This window comes from Lepidochelys kempii, chromosome 4, assembly GCF_965140285.1.
Source record: "Lepidochelys kempii isolate rLepKem1 chromosome 4, rLepKem1.hap1, whole genome shotgun sequence".
Lineage (NCBI taxonomy): Eukaryota > Metazoa > Chordata > Testudines > Cheloniidae > Lepidochelys > Lepidochelys kempii.
The window spans coordinates 23,621,975-23,645,933 of record NC_136383.1 but is presented as its reverse complement, the minus strand read 5'-3'; the positions used below and the strand labels follow the sequence as shown (position 1 = coordinate 23,645,933).

General features: G+C 41.6%; 1 protein-coding gene across 4 annotated transcripts in view; it reads right to left on the bottom strand.

The window, feature by feature from the left end:
* Positions 1 to 23,959, bottom strand: part of PDLIM5 (PDZ and LIM domain 5) — a 183,861-nt gene that overhangs the window by 27,538 nt on the left and 132,364 nt on the right. For all 4 annotated transcript variants that reach the window (XM_073340718.2, XM_073340723.2, XM_073340717.2 and 1 more), the window contains one exon: positions 11,968 to 12,152. In XM_073340718.2, the coding sequence (XP_073196819.2) occupies positions 11,968 to 12,152 (185 nt within the window). The remainder of the gene's footprint in view (positions 1 to 11,967; positions 12,153 to 23,959) is intronic.

Sequence of the window (23,959 nt, the reverse complement as noted above, 5' to 3'; positions counted from 1 at the left end):
GTCGGTCCTGGGGCCGGTTTTGTTCAATATCTTCATAAATGATCTGGAGGATGGTGTGGATTGCACTCTCAGCAAATTTGCGGATGATACTATACTGGGAGGAGTGGTAGGATACAGAAGGACCTAGACAAATTGGAGGATTGGGCCAAAAGAAATCTGATGAGGTTCAATAAGGATAAGTGCAGGGTCCTGCACTTAGGACGGAAGAACCCAATGCACAGCCACAGACTAGGGACCGAATGGCTAGGCAGCAGTTCTGCGGAAAAGGACCTGGGGTGACAGTGGACGAGAAGCTGGATGAGAGTCAGCAGTGTGTCCTTGTTGCCAAGAAGGCCAATGGCATTTTGGGATGTATAAGTAGGGGCATAGCGAGCAGATCGAGGGACGTGATCGTTCCCCTCTATTCGACATTGGTGAGGCCTCATCTGGAGTACTGTGTCCAGTTTTGGGCCCCACACTTCAAGAAGGATGTGGATAAATTGGAGAGAGTCCAGCGAAGGGCAACAAAAATGATTAGGGGTCTAGAACACATGAGTTATGAGGAGAGGCTGAGGGAGCTGGGATTGTTTAGTCTGCAGAAGAGAAGAATGAGGGGGGATTTGATAGCTGCTTTCAACTACCTGAAAGGGGGTTCCAAAGAGGATGGCTCTAGACTGTTCTCAATGGTAGCAGATGACAGAACGAGGAGTAACGGTCTCAAGTTGCAGTGGGGGAGGTTTAGATTGGATATTAGGAAAAATTTTTTCACTAAGAGGCTGGTGAAACACTGGAATGCGTTACCTAGGGAGGTGGTAGAATCTCCTTCCTTAGAGGTTTTTAAGGTCAGGCTTGACAAAGCCCTGGCTGGGATGATTTAACTGGGAATTGGTCCTGCTTCGAGCAGGGGGTTGGACTAGATGACCTTCTGGGGTCCCTTCCAACCCTGATATTCTATGATTCTATGATCATATGTAGGATAGGCTATCCCATCATGGTTCGTGCCAGGTTTAAATTTTCTCACACATTGGAGGTTCTGCCTACGGGTGCCAAGGGAACAAGCAAGAACAAAGAACAGCTATCAAAGTGGAGAGTTACAGAAAGATGACGCTACAGAGAATAAATGGTAAATTTATGCCTCACAAACATATGAGGACAACTGCAGGGAAATAACAGAATTTTTCAGACAAAGACCTCCGGGGAACAATTCGTCTATGTTTAAAGCCAGCTTCCAAAATGCTCTCTCCATCAAACAGAGCATGTGCTTAACACATGTTGCTGGCTCAGGATTAGGCAACTGACAGTTGTAGCTATTGAAGAATATGCTGACATTCCAATCTTGCTTCTGCTGGAAAGGGATTGTGTATCTTAGTGGGATCAGGTTGAGAAATAAGATGAAAAGAAGATATAGTATAAAAACAAAGTTAATATACTCTGGTAGCAGTTCACTTAGTATTACTCACTTAAAAATTAGCTTGTCTTCTGAACCTTACATCACAAACCCTCCATATCCAATCCTATTGCTCAGCTACAAGGTCTAGGAGGCAAGAGAGCTGCTGACTAAAATGCAATACTCTTTCCCAGATAGAAAATTGATTTTTAGGAGCTGCACCTGTACCACTTCACTTCAGACCCCCCCCCACCCCCCCAAACGAAGCAGGAACCTCAGGAAATCTACTGGAAATCCTCTGGATGGCACTTTTCCTCCTAAGTCAGCACTGTGTGATGTCCTCGCCCCCCAACTTCAGTGTAGGTAGCAGGGTGATCTTTCATTAAAATATATATAACTGAAATCATCGCCATTTCTGACTATTAAAGGTCCCACTAGATGGTCTACAAAACACGTTTGTGCTCTGGCCAAATTCCAATTCGGGTAACTGAGGTTTCTGAATAATTCTATCTTAAAATGCCCCAGCAATGTCAATTTGATATGGCATTATTCTTCACTTCCTCTCAAGTTGCTGTGGCCCGTTACTGTGTGCTGTCCAACAGCTGCTGCATTTCACCTAAGAAGAGACTGCATGTCAACGGTGAACAAAAGCAATTCCTTTGTATGTGCTGAGTGCATAAAGTGGTGGTGTGGTGAAGTGCTTTGGGGCTCTTTGGGAATGAATGACGCTACATAATATTTAGCTACTGATTAGTAAAATGACACTGGAATGTAGTCATAATTCTGTCAAGAGTAATTTGTTTGCAAGAAGATTCAAATCTTGGCAAGAATTTCTCCCCTTGGCCATTGAACAGGAAATGACAAGTTCATCAGCTAGACTTGATATTAAATCATGTTTAACAACATAGTAGTAGTTACATTTTCCACTCCTGGTGTGCATGTACCCCATACACATGAGACATGGAGGTTACTTACTGTAACTGGAAGTTCTTCAAGGTGTTTGGTTCCTATTTATATTCTACATGTGGGTATGCAGGAGCACTATGCACCTCAGTCGAGATTTTTAACAAGCAGTGTCCATTGGCCCACACATGCACAGTTGATCTCTGCTCCCAAGTGAGGGGCCAAGAGGCAGCATGGGTCGATGCCCCCTCAGCTCCTCTTCTTCCCGCGAGCCCAATCAGATCTGAAGCAGAGGGGACAGAGGACAAGTAGTGGAAAACAGAGCGGAACCGCACATCTCAAAGAACTTCTAGTTCCAATAAGTAACCTCTGCTTCTTCTTCGATTGCGGGTCCCTATCTGTATTTCACATGGTGATTGGCAAGCAGTGCTCAGACTCAAGGTGGATGCAAGGAAGCTGACAGCAAAGATGCATGTAGTATCGTAGATCTCACTGCTGCACCTGCAGCAAAGGCCTGGACTAGTGCATATCGTGTAGCAAACATGCATATGGAGCTCAGGAGCTGCATATGTGCTGCATAGGGACCTCTTGCAGGGATGCTACCATGGTGGCCTGTGCTCTTGTGGAGTGGGCCACTATACTGTTGGGAGGCATGATGTGAGCTAGCCTGTAGCGCTAGATAATATAGCTAGAAAACCACTCGGAAATCTTTTGAGAGAATATAGCTTGACCATGAGATCTCTCTGCTATAGCGACGAAAATTCTTGGAGACTTTTTGATGGGTTTGGGACTTTGCAGGTAAAAAGCCAATGCATGCCGGTCATTGAGGGAGTGAAGTCTCGTCTCTACAGGAGAAGTCTGTGGTTTTGGAAAAATGACAGATACGTGAATGCATCAGTTAAGGTGAAATTTGGAGATGACCCTGGAGAGAAATTAAGGGTGAAGGCAAAGGGCTACCATGTTCTTCTGACATACCATAAAGGGAGAGTCTGTCAAGAGGGCTCCCACTTCGCTCAACCTCCTGGCTAAAGTGGTGGCTGCTAGAAACGCCACCTTCAAGGATAGATGGGACATAGAACATGTTGCTCGGGGTTCAAATGGAGGTCTAGTAAGTTTCGACAGCATGAGGTTAAAATCCCACAGTAGTGCTGGTTTAATGACTTGCAGAAAGGCCTGGATGAGGCACTTCGTGAATTGTGTCGTAGCTGGGTAGTAAAGACAAAGCACCTGTCTACTGGAGGGAAGAAGGCACTAATGGCTGGCTGTGAGGTTGATTTGTAATGAGCTGATCAAGAGACCAGATTTCCTGGGAGACAAGAGATAATCTAAAACAATCGGGATGCTTGAAGAGACTGGGTAAGACTGACTGCGCTCTACCCAGGCAAAGAAATGCCTCTCTTAAGTCAGATAGCAGGTCCTAGTCAAATCTTTTCCATTCTGGGAAAGTGTAGCCTGGATGGGAGTTGAACAAGAGTGCTCTGCTTCCGACGCTCATCCAAACACCAGGCCATAAGGTGAAGCGAGCCCAGGCTGGGGTGTTTGACCCTGTCCTGCATCAGGAGTTCTAGGAAGGGATGGATCTTTATTTGGAGGGTGGTCTGACACTGACAGAAGCTTTGGGAACCAAAGCGGTCTGGGGCAGTACGATGCTATGCGAGGGGGGGCTGGCCTTGCCATGACTGTTCTTTCTCAGGACCTGTGGAAGCAGGGAATAGGAGGAAAGGCATATTTGAAACAGTGCGTTCATGATAATAGAGTGTTGCCTTGGGAGTTGCAGCCTGTGGCTCCCCTGGAACAATATGGGGGAGGTTTTTGTTCATTTGTGATGCAAAGAGGTCCCACAGAGGTGTGCCCCACCTCGTGAAAATGTCTGTCAGAATGGAGTTGTGGATTTCTGACGTGTGGTCTGCCGAGAAGTGACTGCTGAGGTCATCGGCTAAGAAGCTGTGAATACCCAGGAGATATGCCACCTGGAAAGTGACCTTGTACCTGATGCACCAGTTCCAAAGTCTGACTGCCTCCAGACAAAGCAGTAGAGACCTTACTTCTCCCTGTTCATGTAGACCAGGGTGGTCTGACATTAGCTGGATGTGGAGGGAGTGAATGAGTGCGAGGAAGACCTTGCATGCAAGGCAGACTGCCCGCAGCTCTAGGATGTGGGTATGTAGTCTGGCCTCCCATGGAGTCCACACTGCTCTGCACAGTGTGACTGTTCAGATGGGTGCCCCACCCAAGAATGGAAGCATCTGTTACAGTGGTGAGACAGAGTGGGAGTAGAGAAGGGGACTCCCACTCATACCTTGTCTGGATTTGACCATCAAATGAAGGAGGTGATGATCCTGGTAGTAACAGTCACCTTGAGGTTGATGTGGTCCTTGTTGGTAGAGTAGACCAAATTGAGTCATGCTGGCAGGCAACGTAGACGAAGCCTGTCAAATTGTGTCACATGAGTACATGCTGCCATATAACCTAGCAACGATAGGCACACTCACAATGTAGTTTCAATCTGCTGGAAATCAAAGAAATCACGCTGCACATCCTTTGATACCTTTCTGCGGGGAGGATGGCTCTTGCGGAAACAGAGACCAATGTCGCCCGATAAAGTTTATTACCCTTCTGTGGGATAAAAAAAGACTTTTCTCCATTAATGCAAACTTCCAGGGCTGTAAGACTGAATGAGAAACTGAGTAGCTGACCTGACCTCCTGTTGGGAGTGTCCTACAAGGAGCGTCGTTCAATACAGAAAGACGGTGTGGCCCTGATGTCTCAATCTGGGCTGCTGCCACCACAGAGAAAACGTTCGGAAACACTCTGGGGACTGTCGCTAGTCCAAAGGGGAGGACTTGGAGATGCTCCCGGTCCACCATAAAACTGTAGGAACCTCCTGTGGGAAAGGTGAATGTCTATATGAAAATATGCATCTTTCACATTGCGAGTCCTGAACCACATCCCTACTTGAAGAGAGGAGATGATGGATGCCCTCGTAACCATCCTGAATCTTGACTTCCAAATGAAGATATTGAGTTGCCAAAGATCCAGAATGGATCTCCACCCTCAGTCTTTTTTGGAGACAAGGAAGTATAGAGAATAGAGCCTTCTTTCTTGATACTGAGGTGGGACATGTTCTGTTGTCCCTCAGAATAATGGAGGATTCCAATTCCTGCTGAAGAATCACCTTGTGAGAACAGTCCCTGAAGGGGGACAGGGAAGGGGTTTTGTGAGGAAGGAAGGAGAGGGTGCTCTTCGAAGTATCCCTGGAGGATAATCTCCCATACCCATTTGTCTGTTGTGATTAACTCCCAGCTGTGGGAGAAAAAAGTAAGATGGCCCGCAAAGATGACAGAAGGGTCAAGTTGCATCAGAAATGTTCAGTGGGTCTTGACTAAGATGTCAAAAGTGGCTCCTAGCAGTGGGCTGGGAATGAGTTGTGGTGACAGAATCGGCTGAAAAGCAGGGCTCAGTCTTCTGTTGCTTGTGGGGAGGCTTGTCAAGATGCTGGTGGTAGAGAGCACGAGGAGTAGGCGACAGTGGTCTTGGTATATAGGTCTGCCTTTAGTGCCTCCTCCTTGGGGCTGATGTGTAGATCCCCAGAGAGTGGAGGGTAGACCTTGAGTCCTTTAAAGGATGGAGAGCATATTTTTTTTTAATTTAAAATGTTTGACTCAAAGGGAAGGTCTTTGATCATATTCTGCACTTCCTTGGGGAAGCCCCAGGATTGCAAGCATAAATCCCTCCTCCTAACAATACCAGTGGCCAAGCTTCCGGATGCTGCATCTGCTGCATAACTGCAGCCGGAAGAGCCGTTTTTGCCATCAATTTGCCCTCCTTTAGAAGGGAGAGGAATTGGGCTCTGTCATCAGGGGAAGTTTGTCCTGAAAGGGAGCAAGCCTAGAACAGTTCAAGTTGTACTTGGCTAGTAAAGCCTGGTAATTGGCGATGGGGAATTGCAAGACTGCAGAGAAGACCTTACTCCAGTCTCTTGGAGCTCTTGTCTGGTCAGGTGGTTCTAATGCATTGTGACCTATTTCGTGCTGTAGAAGCCTGTAATACCAGGGAGGTAGGAGCAGGTGGGAGAACAGAAATTCGGCTCCCTTTGCTGGGATGAAATAGCTCCTCTTGGCCATTTTAGGCTTAGAGATGCAGGCCGCTGTGCTGTGCCAATATGGCCTCATTAAATGGAAGAGCAACTTACTTGGGCTCCGTGGCTGTGGAATGTCTATCACACAAAGTTTTGGGTCTTGGACTTTCTCCAGGGATATTTGGAGATCATTAGCCACTCTTCGTATCCTGGTATTGCCTAAAGTCCGCTGATGGGGATGGGAAAAAAGGAGATGAAATATGAGGTAAGAAGGAACTGAGGGGGGGCATTGACCTGTACTGCATTTTATACCCTTGTTCGGGAGCATGAGGAGACCTACTGCACAAGTGCAGGCCAGACACTGTCCAAATCTCTGGCCTTGGGCACATGCTTACCCATGTGCAGAATACATATAGGGACCAGCAATCGAAGAAGAATGGATTCTCACCCTGCATGTCCATGTGCCCCACAGGACATAAAGGACAGAGCCAGCCCTTACTTCCTTTGCCAATACAGAATCCTAGATGAACAGAACTTCATAGAAGAGGTGTAGGGAGTTCCACTGTGGAAAAACTACAGTTCCTGTCGGGTAAATAACTGTTCTTTCTTCAAGTGATCGTTTACACAGCTTCCATTTTTGGTGACGAACAAACAGTTGTCCATTTGCGTGGAGGTGAGCACTAGGACAGAAACTGCAGTACAGCCCTACCAAACAAGCATCTGATCTGGAATCTTTCACCAATGAGTGGACACTTGTGTATGTGTGGACCAACCTCCATGTAGCTGCCCCATAGATTTCAGAAATTGGGACATTCTTCCAACAGGAAGGAGAGACTGCCTGAGCTCCAGAGGTGGCTAGGTGGTTCTAACCTGGCTAACTCATAACATGTCTACATACAGGTTGGAGGCGCACTTATGTAACTTCTGAGAACATTAGCCTGACCCTTAAACCTCTCTGCAAAGGCCACTAACGTCAAGGTGTGTTTCTGAATGGATCTGTCCTATCAATGTAAAAAGAAACTGCCCTTATTGTAGTATGTTTGTGCGATTTAGCTTCCTCTGAGGTTGAATGAGGCTTGAGGAAAAATACCAGGAGATAATAAGCTGGTTTATGTGGAATTCTGAAACAAATAGGACGAGGCCTTTGAGTGAGCCTGTCCTTATGGAACACTGTATAAGGGGTATCCATCATGAAGAGCTGAATCGCCCTATCCTTCGAATCAATGTCAATTGCCAGTAAAAAGACAGTCTTCACAGATAAACAGTAAAATGAACAGGTTGTTAAGAGTTCAAAAGAGTCCATTCAGCCAGGTGACCCTATATTGAAATCCCAAGAAGGAGGGGGCTTCCGAGATTGGGGGAAACAAATGAAATGAGACCTTTGAGGAATCTAGCAACTGTAGGGTGGGGAAAATATGGTCTTACCATGAACTACAGGATGATGTATAGATATTGTAGCTAAGTGTTCTCCCTGTGGAGCTAATAGACAGTCCCAAAAAAGTTTCATTGTTAGTAGGTAGTCCAGAATAGCAGAAACAAAGGGAGACATGACACTGCACTGCTCACATAGAAAATCTTTTCTATTTTTCTAAATAGATCAGCCTGTGTATTTCTTGCACTACCTCCTGCTGATGCTGACTGAAGATGACCCTCTTGAGTTAGACCTATGATGGGTTTTTTGGGGTGATGGGGAGGGAGGGGAATCAGTCTGGAGGGATACTCTGTCTGCTGCTTACTGTAGGCACACTAGAAGACATTACCTTGACTAGTGATTGATTTGTGTAGTCTGAAGTTATAGAAATAAACCCCCCCATAATGCTCATGCTATGTATATAGGACATGCACCCAATCACACATCTGCAGCTTCTTTAGACACCACACTGAATTCTAACGCTGTGTTCAGCTTTGTTACGAATACAGCGTGATATGATGTATAACATACAATTTTAAAACTGCCCCAAATGCCACTAATACTATCACTTTGAAATGTGTACAATAGTATCACTACTGCTAAAAAATGCTTGAAATAATCTTCAAATGTTACAAACCTGCTATTAATAGCAAATGAATATGGACAGACATCTACCTTTTAATTATTTCCGAAGACAGACTTCCACTTTTATGAAGGGCGTATTTGCTGCTTAGAAGTATGAAATATATTTTAACACTGCTGTATGCATGCATTTCATGTTAGTAAAAACAAGAACCAGCTTTCTTCTTAGAAAGACATTGAATTACTTTCATTATGTGACAAATAGGCACCCTAGAAAATTCCACTTAGCATAGATCTGCACCTTTAGGCTCCTAATTTCCTTTATAAATCTGGCCTGAATTGTTTTTAGACTGTGAAGTGCCAGGAATTTCACTACAAGGACACAGAAAGCTTTAGGTACACGGAATGCAACCAGGAAATAGGATCAGTGACTGAATATAAAATATGCCTTGAAATGGTTGAATTTCTTTGTTGTTTCTTAAATGCATGATTACTTTTATCCAAAACGCTGAACTCCTGAGGAGTTGTGCTTGTCAGAGAAAAGTTGCTGGTCTTAACTTCAGTGAGTAAGTTTAGGCTCAGGGAGACCTTGAAGGTTTCCATTTTGTAAAATATATGCCTGAGAAAAAGAAGAAGATCCAATCTCTGCTGTAATGCTGTTGTAACCATGCCTAGATCTCTTTCATCTGCTGGTTTTGCATTACTACCTTCTTCAAAGACTTCTGGGTAACACATGCTATCTAAAACCACAGGTGAGCTTACGTCAGGTTTAAAAGGGGAGATCTCAAACGAAACCTGAAATATAATCTCTGGTCAAGCTTGAGATACCTTGGCGGCCGTTAACATTTCAATCAAATCGTGAAATGCAGCCTCTTCATTATTTCTCAACACAGTGACAAGTATCCCTACCTATACTGCCCCGCCAGACTGAAACTTACATGGTTTAAAAAAATAGATAAAATAAAAAACGTTTAGAAATAGCAGAAATTCTACTTTTTCCTCCTCAGTGTTTTAACAACCAAATTGCATTTAGATACAGGCACTCTAAAGGACAGCAGGATAAGTAAAATAACATGAGCTAAGGAAAGCCAGAAAGCCTCACCTCTTATGCTACCTTTTCCCCAGCCTTTGTTATATTTTTATTGGAAAAGATAGTGACCTGAGATATAGCTCCCAAGGAAGCTGGCTACATTTAAGGCAATCTAAGCCTGTTTCTCCTAAAATAATCTACCCCAAAACGCTACAGCAGGATAATAGGCTAAAGGCATAGAACTTCTCTACAAAAAAGTTAGCAGATCACTTTGAACTAGGTTGAAGGAAGCTTTCCATTTTGTTACTTTATTGTCCAGAGGGCTAGGTGTTGATTATTCAACCTAACGCTTTACTGCGCCAGCCTCTCTCTTGTACCTGCTAGCCCACAGAATGAAGTTGCTTTCATTCAAACAGAATATCTGATTTTAACAGCCTAGCTGGGATTCACACTAATAGAGCCTTTTGATCTGGCAGAATCAGTTTGTATGGCTCTTCGAACTGTCAGATGTTAATAGGAACATTGTCAAGGCTTAATGATGTAAAACTGGAGCACTTACATATTCAGCCCTCCCTCCACTATATAGGTGTCTCGAAGACTTGAAATTCTTAGAAAATGCTTGAATACGAAAAAGAATACCATCAGAATACCATCAGAAGCCCTGAACTCATGAGCAACAAACAAGATAATGTGCAATGGATTTAAAAAAAGAAAACGGGCTGTGTTTCTGCTTTGCGTCACCAACATAAAACACTAATTTTTCAAAGGATACAGTATATTCAGATATTTACAAAGATGAGTAAGAAAGCTGACATAATTCATCCTTATACATCTTTCTTTCTCCATGCTTGCATGGCACTTATCCCGCCCCCATCAAAAAAAAAAAAAAATTCATCCCAAGCATGACATTTACATTAATGCTGCAATAGTGGGATTTTGCAACGAAATCCCCATCAACATATTGAAATTGACTGTTGCACTGCTGAAACGCCAAGTATTGAAATGGATCTCTGCAAGTAAAATAAATCAATCATCTTGTGGAAACAAGATGTAGAACACTGGGAAAGAATTCATAATTTAGACAAACATTTAATGTGACACGTCACTATTTAATACACAGGTACCACAGTCACACCAATGCTCGCAACAACGGCACGATGATCCAAAGGCATAACTTTTAAGAGGATATTTTTAAGACCGATAATTTAAAGAAAAGCTTTCAGTAAAAATATAGACGGACTTAAATTTAAATAAACTCTAACTGTGTTTATATTCTGCTGTCTTAAGAAAATCCTTACTCCGTGACAGTGCTACAAATGAGTATAGAAGTGACAGTGTACTGCCATCATGAGGATCTTTGGTAGTACTGCCTGTTCAAACCATAATATATTGTCATCTTTAATAAAGAGACAATAATAATACCCTATGTTCCAAAGACTCCATTATAAAACATCCAGCATCAACACCATGTGTTCTCGCCCCATTTTTACATTGGGCTCATTGAGATTTATCTTCTAGCCTGTATGGATTTCTGTCAAAAAAGGAAACTCGCTTAACATTAGGACTAAAAAAAAAAAAAAAAAAAAAAAAAAAAGATACTTAATGGGTCATGTTTCATCAGAACCGCAAGAGAGAAAACCCATCTCATTCTTACAAGGAAACTGATTGTTATAATTTGATCATCAATAAAAACTTCCCTGGTTATTTACAAACGAATGTTCAAGTACAGCCTGGGGCCAAAGATAATCTCAGTTTCAGAAGCAATGTAATTAAAAAGGGTTACACCATCTCAGTATACTACACGTCATTACCACAAAATGAAGATGAATTTTCATGTGGCATATTCCTTAGAACAAATACTTATGGAAAATAAACATCTTTTCTCCTGGATCACACCACTGTCTTGCTCTTTTGGTTTTTAAAAAGTGACCATGAGTGTATTCTCCATAAGAAAGCTATCTCAGCATTGGTGCACATGGATAACATTTACTAAAACATGTTCAAAGTTAAAAAAATCTTTCACTTTGTTCTTACTGGAACCAACCTTTAAAATCTGCGCAATAAAAACAAAAAATTGCACATTCCCTTTTTGGTACCAAAGGTAACAAACCAGGAATACCAAACACATAACCAGCTCTGCATAATGCTGATGAATGATTTTCAAAATATATAAAATCCAGCTGGGAGAAGGGCATAGTTGCAACATGCTATATGTATTTTTCTTCTTCACAGACAAAATATACCTCACACACATCTGGGAAATGTCCACTTATAAAATTTTAAATATCATTTATCTGACTTAAACAAACAAACTAAGGATTTGAGATTTCAAATTTACTCACAATAAGAAAATCAATTACATACATGGGACGTTCACAAAAAAGATACAGGGTCAGGCCCAAGAGTACATTTAAAATGAAACTGACCTAAAAAGTAACAGCAATGAATATTATTAAATGACAAAATTGGATGAGCAATCCAAATTAAATAATCTGAATTTAAATATTGCTTTAATTATTATAGTCAAATAAACTTGACTATTTTAATAAGGTGTCTGAAGTTCTCTAAGTGAGTAAGAAAGGCTTCTTGAAAGTTACCTGCTTGGTTCGAAGGTTGCCAACCTGAGTATTTGATAGCACTCTGAGGTCCGGTTGGTTTAAAGGCTGTAGCAGATGTGATATTGGCTGCAGCTGGTTTGGTGTCAGTTTTGTCTGGACTTACAGGCATGCTCCTCACTGAGGCAGCGGCATAAGCAACAGGCTGTGAAGCCTCCAGGGAATCACTGTTCAGAGACAAAAAGAGTATTTCTTACCCAAAACAGGAACACACTGAAGTGATGGTACATGTAAGACCAAGATGTAAAGGGTTTTCCATTCATACTAAACCACGAGTTGCATGAGCAGTTTTATCATAATCATACTTGAAATTACTTTCTCTTATGCAAAAAGTCACAGATTGGTCCCAAATCCTACAAAACCTTGCCCTCAAGACGCCTTTTAAAATCAAAATTTATTTAAAAACTAAGCCCACCTATCTTTTCTCTTCTCCGCTATACATAATCTCTCTTACTGAGGGTTGGTTTTTTTGAATACTGCATATTTAGAAACTAAATGTTCCTGCTAAGACCAATTACCGGTATATACTTTTTAAAAGCTATTTTCTTAAAATTTCCACAAATAGTCAACATAAAAGTCCCTTTTACAACATCTTTTCTAAACACCTAAATTTGTCACTGAACAGGAGTAGAGGTAGAATTCTCTACTGCAAACTCAGCATGACTCGAAGACTATTCCATTACTGACTTTTAAAATAGATTAACATTTTCTTCCTGGATAGTGGGTAAGTGTCCATATGTTCATGTTTTATTTGTAGCTCTCCATAAAAATGTCAGCACAAAAATGACTGACACACATAAGTGATGGGCAACTACATTCCCATATCTGATTATTTTAGTATTTGAAAAGAGCTTTAGTCGTTTCATACCTGCATGTTTGAAAGCACAAACATCTCAAATAAAGATTTGTGCAAGGTTACTTGTTTTAAAAACCCGAGTATTTATCGCTGAAAAATGAAAAATATTTTAGTAAGAAACCTTTAAAATAATACTATACTTGCTAATGAAAGTAATTTGTAAACAAATAGAACCACAAACAGCAGGAAACACTAACTATTTCTGTAACACAAAGACATGGCACAACAGAGCCAAAGCCACATCCATATTTTGTCCCTCCTTGAAATCTGAAATCCTAACACCTTTGAAATCCTATAAACTTTACAACTCTACAGCACATGTGGATTGACTGGACGTACTGAAACACAGCTATGCTTGGTATTAGCATATGATACCAAGTTTGTCTCGTAAAAATCCCTGAGACTTTTTAGTGAAAACTAGTTAATACATGTGCACAATAATGACTTGTCTATAAAAAAAAAAAACTTTAATACTCTCCAGCGCTATCCCTCATTATGAACTAGTGACCTCGCCTTCTGTTTGCCAGTCACAGTGAAGTGTCAATATTTCATGTGCCTAATCCACAAACAAGGAAATTCAGACTTAAGTTAAAACCAAATCCTCAGTTCACCTCATTGTATTTACAGCAGTTATTGCAATTACACAAACCTTTAATTATCGGAATAGCTGTGATCAGCTGCCATGGTGACTGATTTACTATTTATTGTATGTATGTGCAGTGACACACTGAGCATAAAAAGGAAACCCCCATGTTCTGTAGCGTTAATATGTTTGTCAAAAAATTGTTGGAGGCACAAATCCATAGATAACTGATTCTTTAGAAGCTTAAAATATACACCCTTTCAACAGCAGGCTTTAAGGAGGTGTGTATATTTGAAGACAATCAAAAAGGACATGATTAAATAGTAGCCCATCTACCGATGAGGATTAGACACGTAGGCCTTGTCTTAACTATGAAAAAAGGTCTATTTTTAACTTGAGCAAAATTCTTGTGACGAAAGCCAATTTGTAGTTTTCACATAAGTGAGTCGGTTGAGTTAAACCCTGGGTTCCCCCAGGGCCTTAAAACTTGACCTGCTAACTTGCAAGAAAATGACAAATTGCCTCATCCTCACAAGGCTTTTACCTCAAGTTATCCAAGTCAAACTCAGAACACATTTTTTCATCACAAAGATGAGGCTGAAGGAGAAGGCCTGTTCTGGCCCCTTTACCCTGGGTAAAAGGGCCAGAGTGGCATAAAGGGACACAAAAAGCCCTGATTCCAGCTGGGGGAGTGCTTGTCCCAGGAAAATTCTATGGAAAACAGTTATAAACATGTCATCCAATGACCCTGTCTCAAGTCCTAGCATAGGGGGAGCGCCAAGGGCATGGATCAAGAGGTGAGGGGCCACATCACAGTATGGACCGCAGTATGCAGCACTGTGGAGATTTTGAGCAGTGCTGCTATCCACAGTGTAGCCTGGGTAGGCTGCTGTACGTTAAATAGCCGCTCAGTGCTGTCCCAATTATGCCGAAGAGTGTCTCTAGGCCCTGAAACAGCTCAGCATTGAGGGAGTACAAAGGAGGCTTAAACCCACTCCAGCATGCCCTTCCCCCCTGCCCCACCTTAAAGTACAGCAGAGACTCTCAGCCCAAGAGCATGCCACAAAGACTTGGATTCTACAACTGACTTCTGATCAGCGTCCAATTCATTCAAGGTCCCCATCCTGATAGTTAAAACTTTTCATCATCTTGGAGCAGACAAACAATTCTCCATCCACTACCATCCCCAGACCAGTGGGTGCTCATGTCTACAGTGAGCTAGGATAACTCATGGACTGGAGACACAGGCACTTTCACTGCTGAGTCCCATGCTGTGGAAATTCCCATCAGAGAAGATAAGCATATCCTGTAGTCTTATCGTTTCCAAAGGCCAGTGGGAGGGGCGGGGGGGGGGCACCCTTTCATAATAGCCTGTCTTCACTTTCTGTGGCAGACAGTGACAGGAAGAAAAGTAGGTAATTCAGCCATACCCCAGGACAGCATGAGCATAGTCTGTGCCCGCTTTTGTTTTTATACTGACTCTTAACGACCGTATTACGTGCATCTCACTAGTATGATGAAGCACATTTTATATTTCACTTAGATTAAATAACAGAAAAAAGTTAGCAGTCCGTGATCATTTGACCTTAATGCCACCATTTGGCTTTCTTTAGGAAGATCCTGTAAGAACTTGGGTTGTTACAGTTTAAAGTGACCTTTAAACAGCAGATTATTTTTCCAGGCGGTGTCATTTTTCTATTTTCAGTGTATGTTTATGATAAATTTGAAGTCCAAACAGTGACGGCATGCTTGTTTATTTGGACAGTATTTGGTTTGCAATTCATTAACACAGTACATGCCAAAGGGCTGGTCTACACCGAAAACTTGTATCAGCACAGCTATGTCTCTCAGCATTGTGAAAAACCCACACCCTTGAGATGTGTAGCTATACCAACCTAACCCCCAGTATAGACAGTGCTACGTCAACAGAAGAATTCTTACTTCGACCTAGGTATCGCCTCTCAGGGAGGTGAACAGACTACCATGATCGGAAAACCCTTCCTGTTGCTGTTGTGTTTTAAGTGTAGACATCGCCTACGTTTTGGGGGTTTTGTGAATGTAGCCTCCCTTTTAGCATGTGCAATTACCTATTGGTGTAAATGTTATCTGAATGCCTAAGCACCTGATTGCACCAAGAAATCAGGCAGAATCTCCAAATGACATAAGGTGTGCTGCAAAAAAAAAAACTGGTTCCACAAGAAAAATGAGGTTAAGGCCCTGTTTAAAAAAAAAAAATCAAGCACTAATATAGTAATAACTTAGGCGGTGATCCAAAGCTCACTGAAATCAATGGGAGTCCTTTCATTGGGTTTTGGCTCAGGCCCCTCAGATATAAGTAAACTTACTCCCATAAAGGCCTCAAAAAAATGAAAGTTATTCAGCAAAGCTGACAGCAATTTGTTTTTCTGCTCCCTTGGCTCTTCCAAGTTTTCCCCACCCCAGTAGCTTTACATCACATTAATCTTTTCTTAAAAACTCAGTCAATATGGAAACCAGTCTTACAAGTGCTAATTTTCCCCACAAATCCCTTTCTGATTTGAGTCCATGATTCAGTCAGAGATTGTTTAATGGGGTTGTGTATTTAGGGAAGACTGAGGACCTCCTGAATGAGAGTGCTCAAAACACATCTCCTAGACTGTCAAGTTGATCTGATATACCCACCATCACAGCCACTCAGGCAAGAGCCCAATTATAACTTGAGGATTTTCTCAAGAGACTTACTTTCTTCCTCCATTAGCAAAAATAGAAGCAGTTTCCTTTCCCTCCACTCCAAAAACCAATCACCACCTGACAAACCACCTTTAAAGTAAAATATGTTCCCTCATACAAGAGCACACGTAAGAAAATCCTACTGAATCAACAGCTTCCTTTGCACAAAGACAGCTTTGTTTTTTAAAAATTAGCAAGGTGGAGCCAGATTCTGAGAGGCTATCAATAAGCTCCATTGACTTGCATTCATTCTACCCAACTTACATCATTGGAGAATCTGGCTCAAAAATGGAAAAAGCAACTTCCCAAAGTGGAAGCACCAGATGCTGAAAACACAGCAGCTTGCTGCATTATAATATCCTATTTAAAAAACAAACAAACAAAAACATTTGTATGGGATGACAGAGGATAACCCAGTGGACAATTGCGGTCTTTAAGACCTCTTTCAGCTGCTGCTTTATTTTGTGGGGGCAACAATTGATTTATTTTTGTTCATATAAGGATACACAAGTCATCTTTAACCATACTAAACTTGAAATATGTATAGAAGTGCAATTTGGAATGCCTAAAGCACTCAGGACAGAAATAGTGAAGTTAAATATCTGCAATTGCAAGTCATCTCAAGATATAGATGACAGCGGGTCATAGCTAGCTGTTATCTGAATCAATCTCATGATATTTTATGTTTTTATTAAAGCTTCAGCTCCTGGAGTCATGGGATAAAGTGAGACTCCCAGATTTCATTTAAAACCAAAAGGCAAATAAAAAGAGACCAATACTTTTTTTTAAAAAGAAAAATGTCGTTTTTAAGTTAGTTTTCTGATTTTTGAATGCTCAGAGTCCACAATATTGTGCTCCAGATGTAACCAAGGGAGAAACTTAACAGAGAAAAGTTCCAAGCCATGGTTTCAGCAGCCCTTGAGATGGAACTCAGACACCTCTTCCTGCTCCTTCTGTCTGTTCGAGTGACCAAAGAGACTGAAGTGTTCTCCGACTGGTTTTTGAACCTTATAATTCTTGATGTCTGATTTGTGTCCATTTGTTCTTTTATGTAGAGACTGTTACTTTGGTCACTTGATTATAGACCTAAAAGTGGCAATTCTTCAACAAAAAAACTTCAAAAACAGACTCCAACGAGAGACTGCTGAATTGGAATTAATTTGCAAACTGGATACAATTAACTTAGGCTTGAATAGAGACTGGGAGTGGATTACACATTATTTCCCCATGTTTATTCCCCCCCACCCACTGTTCCTCAGTCGTTCCTGTTAACTGCTGGAAATGGCCCACCTTGATTATCACTATAAAAGGTTTTCTTCCCGCTCCCCATCCCCTGCTGGTAATAGCTCATTTTAACTGATCACTCTCCTTATAGTGTGTATGCTAACACCCATTTTTTCATGTTCTGTGTGTATATAAATCTCCTCACTGTATTTTCCACTACATGCATCCGATGAAGTGAGCTCACGAAAGCTTATGCTCAAATAAATTTGTTAGTCTCTAAGATGCCACAAGTACTCCTTTTCTTTTTGCGGATACAGACTAACACGGCTGCTACTCTGAAACCAGGAAAAAAAGGGTGGTTATTATCAAGTTAAGTTCAAGATCTCAGTCCAATGGCCTGGGCACTTAAAACTCAGCGATCAAGACAGAGGTTGACATTCCACTACTTTGGCACAATGGAACTTTCTTCCATAAGGATAAAGCTCTTCTGTGCTGAGACTGTGGAATTAACTCCCACTGGGACTAAGAGTCATCACAAATCTTTTGCCTGAAGTGCAAGGTACACTTCTTTGACTTGTCTTCTCTAGGCAAATCAGAACAGGATGTACACTGAAAACAAATTAAATGAGCAACGAAACCCCAACCAAAACAAAACACTACCCTGCACACACAGTTCTCACCTGGGGAAGAGGATGAGAAAGAGAACAAACCGCACGCCAGATATTAGTCATGTTGCTTAAAACACTGCTAAAAGGCACTCAATCTATGGTAGTTGAAAGTGATCTAAAAACCAGAATGAAACAGAATAAAATAATGATTGGTGAGGTGTGAGACAAGCACCAGTTTCTCCCAAATTGCTTTTGGATCTTTACTGTAAATCATGATTAGAAGAATGAAGACAAAACTGAACAAGTGTCAGAAGCTGCTGTCTAATTTTGGGACTTAACGCTGAGAAATATGAATAAAACTAAAGCATATAGTGGACTGACTCACAGGCTTAACTGAAAAATAAAGAGAAATAAACTCACAATGCTTATGGAATCCAACTGCCAGGACTGCACCCTTCAGTGGAAGTTACTTGCACATTAGAGATACATATTTTGAAGATGATTCTTAAGTCTGATTTCTTGTTGTAAAAAGCACGAGCTGTGCCCCTGTATGAGGTAGGAATGTGTCATGTGTTTGTATAACATTTAATGCTAATAAAATGGGTAAATTTAAGGTAGAACTTCAAATACTTCCCTGCACGAACTACCAAGGCTTAACAGAACTTCCAGAAATTATGTGTTACAAGCCCACAGGGAGAAGTGACCAAAAATGTACACAGTACAATGTTCCTTTCACTGGATGTCATTTAGTGGGGATTAACTGTTTTAATAATCTACTGCTGTTTCCCCTCAACTCTGATTACAGAAATAAGAAGCCAGTTGATTTACCTGTAAACACACTAACTCAAAGCACCCGTGACTTAGGCTTTCCCAATTACGTGTGTAATGAGGAATGCCTCAGTCTGGTACACCCCAGTTTTCCACAGGGGGCAGCCAATAAAATCATTCAGACTTCCAAAGAACTGAAACAAAATTGCATTTAGATAGACATGTTATTGCTCCCTGATGTTTCCAGCAGCAAGAGAGATTTTCAGAGCCACGAAGAAGTGGAAGTTTCTAATGCGGCAGAAGCTCTTTTGGAATGCATGGAGCTGTGATGTAACAGTCACAAATTCTGAAAACGTCCTAAATAAAAATGTCTTCTTTGTTACCAGCTGACAAGGGTGCACATGGCTTTTTGTTTTTAATTATTAACAAAACCTACTTTCTTGCTACTTCTTAGGAAAGATGACAGTTTCTTGATGAATGGGAGCTTTGAAGGAGTAGATGCTCTTCTAAAATACAAAGGTATTTGAAATTTTCATATCCCCATTTCCAGTACCATTTGTTATTTCTTCCACTTGGCATGCATCCCGTCCTTTCCTTTATTGTGTACAGTACAATTTTTTTAAAAAAAACTACTACTTTGTGGGCAGTTAAACCAGCTTGCTAAGTGTCATTTTCCACAAGCAAAATGCACTTCTAAGTGACTGCTTAGGTGGCCTTCTGGAAATCTCAGGTTTCTGCATTAAAAAGCATTACATTTTAACCAAGTGAGTTAGGAATCAAAGCATCCTTTTTGAGAACATCAGTGTAGAAATGTACAGCTACTTAATCTCAGTTCAAGAAATTGTTCTGAGCGAAGGTTTGTAATTTCTTTGACAATAATAGGAATGACAGGGAATTGCATCACTTAGGGAGAATGGGGGTAGACGATAGAAAATTGATTTTAGTTTTCATTGAGAATTAATTCCATGCTTATAGCAACCAACAGAGAAGTAACATTATGCAATATGCCTTGCACTGACATCTGGGACTGATACATTTGCTTGACCACATTGTTCCAGACTTGGAGATTGGATGTGAATAGCCATCACCACCATCTTCATTGAAAAGAACACCACACTAAACTTCACCTTCAGAGAACATATTTTACTCGCATCATTCTGTATGAAGTGTGTTTAAACTCCATCTCCTCGCCTAGAAGCAGTGTCTTTCCAGAAACGGCTCCCAGCAGTCTTGAGCAAATTTGTATAAAGAAGAGGTTACGGAAAGTTTAAGCATCAGTCTGCAAATGTCTTCTCCATATGCTCCGGCAACCTGTGTAGTTAATTTCCCTGAAGAATACCAAATCCCTTATGGGGGGAAGGGGGAAAGGAATTATAAAAACATGAAAAAAAATGAGGCACCTCATCCTTCCTGGAGCCTCACAAATCCAAATGGAATAGGATAGCCTTGATTCAGTTTCATTACTTCTAAACCTGAATGGTTTAATAAATACATAAATCTTCAATTGTATTAAATCTTACCACATAATAGTTAAATATGAATCTCAAGCAGAACAAGACTGTGCTGCATACAAAAAGATGTTTTTTAAACTGCTCATACAATTTTACTGAAGATTTGTACTGATAGGAATGCTCATCTTACACTAAAGAAGGAGAGAAAGAAAAAGGACCTTTAATCTGACATTTTCATCGTAAATTTGCCATGTCAGTGTGGGGAAGCATTATTTTACCTTTTTATAAACTGAACCACAGATCATTGTAGTGACTCACCCAAAGCCACACAGCAAGAAATTGGGATAGTTGAGACTATCCCCAAGAATCCTGACTCTCCATCACTTGTTGCAACTGTGCACCTACTAGATCAATAGATCATGTGCAGTATCACGGGAAACACGTATTAACTGAAAATATATGCAACAGTAAAGAAGACACTTTTACTTCAATTGATTCAGCACTCTCGATTAAATGCAAGTATCCCAACTCGTCCTTAGCTGTCCAAATGTCGTCCTACTGTTTTCTCTGACAGAACACCTATTACAAATTGTGTCAAAGCTAGTAGATGGCCTACAAGACAGAAGATGGGAAGATCTTTTGCATTTGCTGTTCATTGCACGTCTCCAGAAAAAACACATGTAGTTAATTGTATCGATAGGCTGCATCATTGAGTTCAAACTGTTTTTCTTTGGCGAGTGAAGGGGAAGTGGAGGATTAAGTCCATGTTCCAGAATACCTGGAAATGTCCATTACACCCTAACCTAGAGAGACATCAAATATATAAGGGAATGAGTTAATTTAGTACATTTTTAACTGCTGGACAGAATTCACTCCCACCACTTCCATATGTCCTAACTTCATTTTCTATCCCCTTCTTGCTTTATCAACATGGCTGTTTTAGCTCAGGATGGATCTCTAATTTGGATAGCTAGTCACCTCCTTGAATTTTTTAACCAAAGTAAGCTTTGTTATCCTCTTCCGCCAGGCCCAACCTCTTTCCCCCCCAGGAAATCTGATAATCTTCTATATAAGGACACCATTGCAACTTTAAAGTAAAAAATATGCAACAAGTTTAATCAGCTAAAATTCTGGTTTAAATTTTTGGGGACCATCCTGACTAGCTATGTGATCTGAAATGACTTGCCATGCTGTGGCTTCTCAAGAAACCAAGCATGAGGTGATGACGAAAATCTATACATTATTACAATCCGCATAAGGTTTGCAAAAAAGCAAAAACCATTACATAATGTTCGTAGATAATTGTAATTTGCCTGCAGAATGGTTCTGCAAAGTACCTGGTGCCAAAAATATGGAGATAAAAGTCAAGAGAAATTGTAACCAATTCCCAATTCCCCTCCCCAACCCATTCATCTTTATAAAAAGGTGTTTACATTTCACATTAAGAATATAAATATTTATATGTTGCTAAAAGTAACAATGTCCCAGTGATTTGTAAAGGAAAAAACATCCAGGATTAAAAAAGAAATAGTTATTCATGCTGTTTTTCACATCAAGTTCTGTTAAGGAGCATATATAATCCCAACATCAGCAGCACTCGAAAATCAACAAACAGAAGCCTCAGAGTATGCACCAGTTTTAAACCTATGAGGACATGACACGTTCCTTTTCACTAATTCTGCAGGCTGAACGTACCGGGTACGTGAAGCAGAAAGGTACAGATAGTGCTGCATCATGTTCCTGTTATGCTCCCTCTAAAATGTTGCCATTCAGCAAGAGTAGTTGCCATAAGGGCACTTCTAGAACAAAGACGACATATCCAAAACACGAGACCTGAGAGGAAGGGGCGACTAACTAAGACATCTATTGGAAAAGTAATAGGGCAAAACCCCTACTAAATGGGGGAGGCAACATAGTGACAGAGGATGTTGAAAAAGCTGAAGTCCGCAATGCTTTGTTTGCCTCGGCCTTCGCAGACAAGGTCAGCTCCCAGACCGCTGCACTGGGCAACACAGTATGGGGAGGAGGTGAGCAGCGCTCAGTGGTAAAAGAAGAGGTTAAAGACTATTTAAAAAAGCTGGACATGCACAAGTCCACGGGTCCAGATCTAATGCATCCAAGGGTGCTGAGGGAGTTGGATGATGTGATTGCAGAGCCACTGGCCATTATCTTTGAAAATTCGTGGTGATCGGGGGCGGTCCCGGACGATTGGAAAAAGGCAAATATAGTGCCCATATTTTAAAAAGGGAAGAAAGAGAATCCAGGGAACTACAGACCAGTCAGCCTCACTTCAGCCCCTGGCAAAATCATGGAGCAGGTCCTCAAGTAATCCATTCTGAAGCACTTGGAGGAGAGGAAGGTGATCAGAACAGTCAACATGGGCAAGTCATGCCTGACCAATCTGATTGCCTTCTATGATGAGATAACTGGCTCTGTGGATATGGGGAAAGCGGTGGATGTGATAGATCTTGACCTTAGCAAAGCTTTTGACACAGTCTCCCACAGTATTCTTGCCAGCAAGTTAAAAAAGTATAGATTGGATTGGATGAATGGACTATAAGGTGGATAGAAAGCTGGCTCAACGGGTAGTGATCAACAAGTTGATGTTTAGTTGGCAGCTGCTATCAAGTGGAGTGCCCCAGGGATTGGTCCTGGGGCCGGTTTTGTACAATATCTTTATTAATGATCTGGATGATGGGATTAATTGCACCCTCAACAAGTTTGCAGAGGACTCTAAACTGGGGGGAGAGGTAGATATGCTGGAGGGTAGGGATAGGGTCCAGAGTGACCCAGACGAATTGGAGGATTGTACCAAAATAAATCTGATGAGGTTCTGCACTTAGGAAGAATCCCATGGACCGCTACAGGCTGGGGACCGATTGGCTAAGCAGCAGTTCTGCAGAAAAAGACCTGGGGATTACAGTGGACGAGAAACTGGATATGAGTCAGCAGTGTGCCCTTGTTGCCATGAAGGCCTACGGCATACTGGGCTGTATTAGTAGGAGCATTGCCAGCAGATCGAGGGAAGTGATTATTCCCCTCTATTCGGCACTGGTGAGGCAACATCTGGAGTATTGTGTCCGGTTTTGGTCCCCCCACTACAAAAGGGATGTGGACAAATTAGAGTGTCTCCAGTTGAGGGCAACAAAAATAATTAGGGGGCTGAGGGAACTGGGGTTATTTAGTCTGCAGAAGAGAATGGGGGAGGGGTGGGATTTGATAGCAGCCTTCAACTACCTGAAGGGGGGTTCCAAAGAGGATGGAGCTCGGCTGTTCTCAGTGGCGGCAGGCAGATGACAGAACAAGAAGCAATGGTCTCAAGTTGCAGTGGAGAAGTCTAGGTTGGATATTAGGAAACACTATTTCACTAGGAGGGTGGTGAAGCACTGGAATGGGTTACCTAAGCAGGTGGTGGAATCTCTATCCTTTGAGATTTTTATGGTCCAGCTTGACAAAGCCCTGGCTGGGATGGTTTAGTTGGTGTTGGTCCTGCTTTGAGCAGGGGATTGGACGAGATGACCTCCTGAGGTCTCTTCCAACCCTAATATTTTATGATTCTAAAGCACAAAATTTCCAAGAAATTTTTGCAATGTATTGGGGACAAATTTTTAATCCAGAAAGTGAAGGATGTAATCAGAGGGACTGCAATTTTAGACTTGATACTGACCAACAGGGAGGTACTGGTTGTGAACCTAACAAACTCAGAGAACGGAACTGATAGGTAAGGTCCCCTGGGAAGAAAATCTAAGAAAAGTAGTTCAGGAGAGATGGCATT